The sequence below is a fragment of the Arachis hypogaea genome, chromosome 5 (assembly GCF_003086295.3).
Source record: "Arachis hypogaea cultivar Tifrunner chromosome 5, arahy.Tifrunner.gnm2.J5K5, whole genome shotgun sequence".
NCBI classification, from domain to species: Eukaryota; Viridiplantae; Streptophyta; class Magnoliopsida; order Fabales; family Fabaceae; genus Arachis; species Arachis hypogaea.
Window position 1 is genome coordinate 36884131 of NC_092040.1, and position 7010 is coordinate 36891140.

At 36.0% G+C, this 7010-nt stretch overlaps 1 protein-coding gene across 2 annotated transcripts; it reads left to right on the plus strand.

Moving 5' to 3' along the window:
• Positions 1-568: 568 nt before the first annotated feature.
• Positions 569-6356, plus strand: LOC112801242 (probable ATP-dependent DNA helicase CHR12). 2 transcript variants are annotated; one of them, XM_025843867.3, is made up of 12 exons: positions 569-1014; positions 1123-1261; positions 1360-1427; positions 1853-2041; positions 2184-2333; positions 2627-3022; positions 3123-3382; positions 3518-3736; positions 3847-4054; positions 4139-4292; positions 4663-5268; positions 5435-6356. In XM_025843867.3, exons 1-12 carry the CDS (start codon positions 868-870, stop codon positions 6133-6135), a joined length of 3237 nt encoding a protein of 1078 aa, XP_025699652.1. In that variant the 5' UTR covers positions 569-867; the 3' UTR covers positions 6136-6356. The 2 variants fall into 2 exon arrangements, with proteins under 2 accessions (XP_025699652.1, XP_025699653.1); XM_025843868.3 differs by having other exon boundaries at positions 584-1014; positions 1837-2041.
• Positions 6357-7010: the final 654 nt, after the last annotated feature.

The following is a 7010-nucleotide window of genomic DNA, read 5'->3' on the forward strand; positions in this document are numbered from 1 at the left end:
TATTTTGTTAGGTTTTGAATTTTTTAAAATGATTTTGGATATCTTGTTTTTATTAGGTTTTGGACGTTTCTTTTTATTATGTTTCAGATGTTTCATTTTACTAAATTTTGGATACTCTTTTTATAATAGTCTTCTTCTTCTTCTTCTTCATGTAGATTTTGGATGATTCTTATTCCTTGTTTTGAATATTTTTTTTCTCTAAGCTTCGAATGTGTCTTCTTTTTATACATTTTATATATTTTTTAATAGTTTTAGGTATTTCTTACCTTAATTTTCTGTTGTTTTTTTAATATTTTTAGATGTCTTAGATTTAAATTTTTTAAAATTATTTTGGATATTTTTATTAATTTTTTTATATTTTTTTATTACGTTTCAGATTTTTTATTAAATTTTAAATATTTTTTTAATAATTTTAAATATTTATTTTTATTTAATTCTAGATTTTAGATAGTTTTTATTTTATTTTTTTTAACTGTTAGGATATTTTTTTTTTCATTAATAGACATATTTTTTCACTAATTAACTGCAGTTGATTACACCCCTAATTAGTTATATAGCCAAATCATTTGTAAGATCGAGAGGCAATAACGTCTTTTTGTGTCGTTAAGCCGTGTTTGGCGTAAGGAAAAAAGAAAAAATGCAAAAAAGCCATGGGTAAAAAAGCGGAGACCAGAGAGTACAGATAGAGAGGGTTGAAGAAGAATCTCAAAAGTAGAGGAACTGGAAGGGAGCGAGAGTGCTTTTGTTTAGCGCGCGCTTACACAAAGGCTAAGCTAGCTGCTGCCGAGTCTCTTCTCTTGTGTGACGACTGACTATATTGAAATCAAACGACGTCGGTTGTGTGGGCCCCACTTCCCGGCAGGGGCCATGGCTGAGCTGCAGAAGCAACAGCCTTCCTCAAAGGAAGCTCACAGCACGAAGGCTCTCGTCGGCGCACTCAACATCCTCTCCCGCAACCTCCCTCTCCCTCCCGATCTCTTCAACACCGTTTCTTCCATCTCTCTCAACTCCTCCGTATTCTCTCTCCCTCCCTCTATCTTGTTCTTCTTTCTATATTTATAGCTTCGAACTTCTCTGACAAGTGTTTGTTTGTTTGTTTCCGCTGCTCTGCTCGTTTCGCAGGCTGAAGATGGTTTGCTGGCGGATCTCGATGATGCGCTTTCGAAGCAGCGATCCAACTGTGCTTCGGGTTTCAAATTGTGCAGAGCTAGAGAAAGCCGTTATCAAAGCCTCACTCAGCATCGCTTAACTCAGCTTGAAGGTTAACAATTTTACTCCAACCCTCTCCTATGACGTTAGGATAAGAGTGTTCATCATTTTAATAAAGAATTATTTTATTATCTTACTGTCTTGGACCAGGATTGCCTTCAAGCAGGGGAGGAGACGACCTACAGACAAGATCCCTACTTGAATATTACGGATTGAAGGTAAACTGATTCTTGAATCTTACCTCAATTCTTAACATAACTGTAGTAAAATGCTTTGGTAAATTGATCCCTACCTGTTTGTATTGTGCAATTAGGTTGTCTTATCTCATGAGATGTAAATTGGCTTTGCAAATAGGCCTTATTCTTTAGTTTAAGCTTGACAAAAACTAGTTTCTTTGTACGAGATATGAGCTATGAGAAAGAAAACTTCTCTCTAACTGTGCAGCCCTTAAAGTCTGACTTAGTTTGACCTGTTTAAGTTAACAAGGCAAACATTCTACTGATGCAGCATCTGTGTGTACTTTACTCGTTACTATATTGGAAGACAGCATAGTTCAGGACTATTTTATGCTGAAGAAAGTATGTTGTAATTTCTTGGAATAACAAGAATTGTGTCCTTGTTGACAAGGACTTTTTTGTGGCAGCTAGCAGAGTTGCAGAGGATGGTTCGATGTGATATCAGCTCTGAATACTGGCTCAATGTTATGTGTGCATATCCTGAGAGGCAGTTGTTTGATTGGGGCATGATGCGGTTGCATCGTCCAATGTATGGTGTTGGAGATCCATTTGCCATGGATGCTGATGATAAATTAAGAAAGAAACGTGATGCTGAGGTGATTTTATTTGTGAACTACCCCCTCTTCCCCTGGGCCCTGTCCCTCGGTTTTGGTATACATCTGTTGATGATGTGGTTTAACTGATACAATTAGTGTATGCACGTGAAGTCAGTAATTATACTGCTTTTCTTAAATGCAGAGACTATCAAGATTAGAAGAGCAGGCCAAAAATCATTTAGAGACCAGAAAAAGAAGATTTTTCACAGAAATACTGAATACTGTACGTGAGTTCCAATTGCAAATTCAAGCTTCTTTGAAGCGGAGAAAACAGAGGAATGATGGTGTCCAGGTACAACAATTTCTTCCCTACTTTCAACTTGTGACAAAAAAAATGTATGTTTATAAGGGAAGCTGAAATATACATTTAGGGAATAAATTTTGGCCTGAAATATACATATTTGTGAATAATATGTATGTGCCTTAGATAATACAGGATGTACAATAACACTAATTTATTAATTATCAACATATGTTGCCTATTGAATTTGATTGCGACTTTTTTGTTCTTCTTTCTTTGTGGTTGGGAAAATCACTTATCATTGGTTGGATATGAATCATGAGTTGTCATCGATGATGTTGCAGGCATGGCATGGAAGGCAAAGGCAACGTGCAACACGGGCGGAGAAATTGAGATTCCAAGCCTTAAAAGCTGATGATCAAGAAGCTTACATGAGAATGGTGAAAGAGAGTAAAAATGAAAGATTGACTGTACTTCTTGAAGAAACAAATAAACTACTTGTAAATTTGGGGGCAGCTGTTCAACGTCAAAAGGACTCAAAACAATCAGATGGTATTGAACCCTTGGAAGATTCAGAAGCTGACTTCCCAGAGTCAGATGCTTCAAAAAATGGAATTTCTAAGGAATCACCACTTGAGGAAGATGCAGATTTGATAGATTCTGATCAAAATGGTGAGTCTAGTGATTTACTTGAAGGGCAGCGGCAATACAATTCGGCCATACATTCAATTCAAGAAAAGGTAGGTTCTACCTGTGGACTGGTTTATTGTAAGTATGCCATACGTTCAATTGAAGAAAATTTCTAGTACACTGGAATTCTAACAAACTTGATTGTTTAAGGTGACGGAGCAACCATCTATACTTCAAGGTGGAGAGTTAAGGCCATACCAGCTAGAAGGGCTCCAGTGGATGCTTTCTTTGTTTAATAACAACTTAAATGGAATTTTGGCTGATGAAATGGGGCTTGGGAAAACAATACAAACCATTTCATTGGTAGCATATCTTATGGAGCACAAGGGTGTGACTGGTCCTCACTTGATTGTGGCCCCAAAGGCTGTTCTGCCTAATTGGATGAGTGAATTCTCAACATGGGCTCCTAGGTACGTCCAGTGTAGAACTGGAACTAACAAAGTTATTTTGTAGCTTGTGCTCCTATTGGGGGCTAGATATCCAATTCAGGATTCTCTTTCCTCATGTTAACTTCCAAATTTTTCTGCATTTTCTTCCTTATTCAGCGTTATAACTATTCTTTATGATGGACGAATGGATGAGAGGAAAGCAATGAAGGAAGAATTGTCTGGAGATGGGAAATTTAATGTTCTGCTAACACATTATGATCTTATAATGAGAGATAAAGCCTTTCTTAAGAAAATCCACTGGAACTACTTGATTGTGGATGAAGGGCATCGGTTGAAGAATCATGAGTGTGCTCTTGCAAGAACCCTAGACTCTGGGTATGACTCCACATAAGGAATATTAGCATTATGGAGATGTTCAATATTGTCACTTCTTTCAATTCTTGGTTATGCATAACTTCTCTAATGTAATATTTACGTTGGTGCAGCTACCACATCCAACGTAGACTTTTGTTGACTGGTACCCCAATTCAAAACAGTTTGCAGGAATTATGGTCCCTGCTAAATTTTCTCCTTCCAAGCATTTTCAATTCAGTTCAGAATTTCGAGGACTGGTTTAATGCTCCCTTTGCAGACCGAGTTGATGTGTCTCTAACAGATGAAGAACAGTTATTGATCATTAGGCGTCTACATCAAGTGGGATTCTCTATGCTAGTTGCCTATTCTTTTTCTCTTCTTGCTGTTCAAGTTCTTTCTAATCCATGGTCTTGATTATTTTAGGTAATAAGGCCCTTTATATTAAGAAGGAAAAAGGATGAGGTGGAAAAATATCTTCCTGGAAAATCTCAGGTCATACTCAAATGTGACATGTCAGCTTGGCAGAAAGTATATTATCAACAAGTAACAGATGTAGGAAGAGTTGGCTTAGACAATGGTTAGTATCCCAATTGTTTTCCAATTTTTCTCTTGCCAACTTCGGCTCTAGACCTCATAATACAGTTGTTTTACTCAGATACTTTTGATTTGAATATTTGTCTACTTCTGTTTTAGGTATTCATTTATTCCCAGTGCACCCTGTTTGTTATTGCCTGTCAAAATCAAAACCTTTAAGAATTTGTTGTTTTGTTGGCTTTTAAGTATCAGTACTCCATCTCTTTTGGAAGTAAGCCAAAGTCCTTTTTACTATTCAATGTATTGCAGTTGCTACCTTTTGGAGAATTAGTGTAAATAAAATTCCAATGTTAGTTCAATATTATCTCCTTTATGCATTACAAACCTTTTACTAAGTAAATAAAAATTTGTAGGTTCTGGAAAATCAAGAAGTCTACAGAACTTGACGATGCAACTCAGAAAGTGCTGTAACCATCCCTACCTCTTTGTGGGAGACTACCATATGTACAACCGGAAGGAGGAAATTGTCAGAGCATCAGGGAAGTTTGAACTTCTTGATCGTTTGCTCCCAAAACTTCGCAGAGCTGGTCACAGAGTCTTACTGTTTTCACAGATGACTCGTCTCATGGACATTCTTGAAATTTATCTGCGACTTCATGATTTTAAGTTTCTTAGACTTGATGGCTCAACAAAAACTGAGGAAAGAGGTTCTCTATTACGGAAATTTAACGCTCCTGACTCTCCATACTTTATGTTTCTCTTGAGCACCCGTGCTGGAGGTCTTGGTTTGAACCTACAATCAGCAGATACTGTTATAATATTTGATAGTGATTGGAACCCTCAAATGGATCAACAAGCTGAGGACCGAGCCCATCGCATTGGACAAAAAAAGGAAGTCAGGGTATTTGTGTTAGTTAGTGTGGGATCAATTGAAGAGGTGATTTTAGAGCGTGCAAAACAAAAGATGGGCATTGATGCCAAAGTTATCCAAGCAGGACTTTTCAATACAACTTCAACAGGTTTGTTTAGGATCATAGTTCTTTCATATTCTATGAACACACATTTGTGTAACACACATTTGTGTTCAGTTTGGAACAAACCTGTGCTACTGTTTCAGTCTCGTGTTGTGCTTCATAGGTCTTGCTATACATTAACTGCTTGAATGTGGAATATTTATTTGTGCAGCTCAGGACAGAAGAGAAATGTTAGAGGAGATTATGCGAAGAGGTACAAGCTCACTTGGGACCGATGTACCGAGTGAGAGAGAAATTAACCGCCTTGCAGCCCGATCCGATGAGGAATTTTGGCTGTTTCAGAAAATGGATGAAGAGAGGAGACAAAGGGAGAATTATAGATCTCGTCTCATGGAAGAGCATGAAGTTCCAGATTGGGTATACTCTGCTCTAAATAAGGATGATCAGGCTAAATCTTTTGATGTTGGTAGTGTTACCGGAAAGCGGAAAAGAAAAGAAGTCGTGTATGCAGACACATTAAGTGATCTGCAGTGGATGAGGGCTATGGAGAATGGACAAGATGTATCTAAGCTTTCAGCTAAAGGGAAGAAAAGAGGCATCCTCCTTTCTGACAACCATGCACAAGCCAGCAATAAAACAGTGGCCGATGAAAGGTTGTTAGAGCAAAGGAGTGGAAGTGTCCTCAAGATGAAGATTGAAAGATCAAGTGCAGATGATTTCATTGTGACTCCTGCTTCTAAGCGGCTGAAAACTGAAGAACCAAGTTCTCAGAAACATGGAAGTGAGAGTGGTGTGGACGAGAATACGTTTTCCTGGAATATTCACAGGAAGAAGAGAACAAGCTATCCCGGCCAGGGTTCATCATCTGATACCAGAGACCAGAATGCCAATGACAGAGCAAATAGGAACTGATTGGAGCGTCGATTTAGTTACTGATGCCACAGTTTTGCAGATTGCGATTCTGCTTTTTGTGTTGGTGGGATTTTTTCATAGGTAGTTTGTGCAACATAAGTAAAAGAAGTCCTTTTCGTGGCATTTGTATCGGCATTAGTTATGTAAAGTCAACGAAATGGTGAAATGAAATCATATTTATATTTTCGCTGGTAAATAAATCTCAAGAAAGTTAATATCAAGAGATGCTCTCAAGATAAAACTCTTTTTTTAAAGATATTTATGTGTCTTATTATTATTAGATGTATTAATGAACCGGTTATTTTTAAATTTCTTAATAAATTAGAATAAAATCGATTTTTTTATAACTATAACAATAAACTAAATTGTTATCAGATTTGATGGAATTAACTAATTTATATAATTCACTGGATCATAGTATTTTTTTGTTTTTTTTTTTAAACAAAAATTAAAGATATATTTGTCTTTTTATAAAAAAAATTAAACATGATTCCGTTTAGATTGTATAAATTGATCGGATCAAATCGGATCTAATAATTATAGTGTAGATAATTGGATTTATTATTATTGTTATAATAAATCAATTTTATTCTAATCTATTAAAAAATAAATTATTAACCGATTTAATAAAAATACCTAATAATATAATGATACATATAAATATTTTTTTAAAAATTATTTTTAATGTCTTTATTGAGGTGACTTGGTAAATTGACTCCCACAAGAAAATTATTGGGAAAAATAAATAAAACTAGTGTGACTTGGTAAATTGAGTTTTGTTATGTATCATGTTTATGTAAACTAAGAATGATACACCTTGTAGGATGTCAATGTCCTAGAAAATAGGTTGAATCTAAGACTGTTTTCAATGTTTT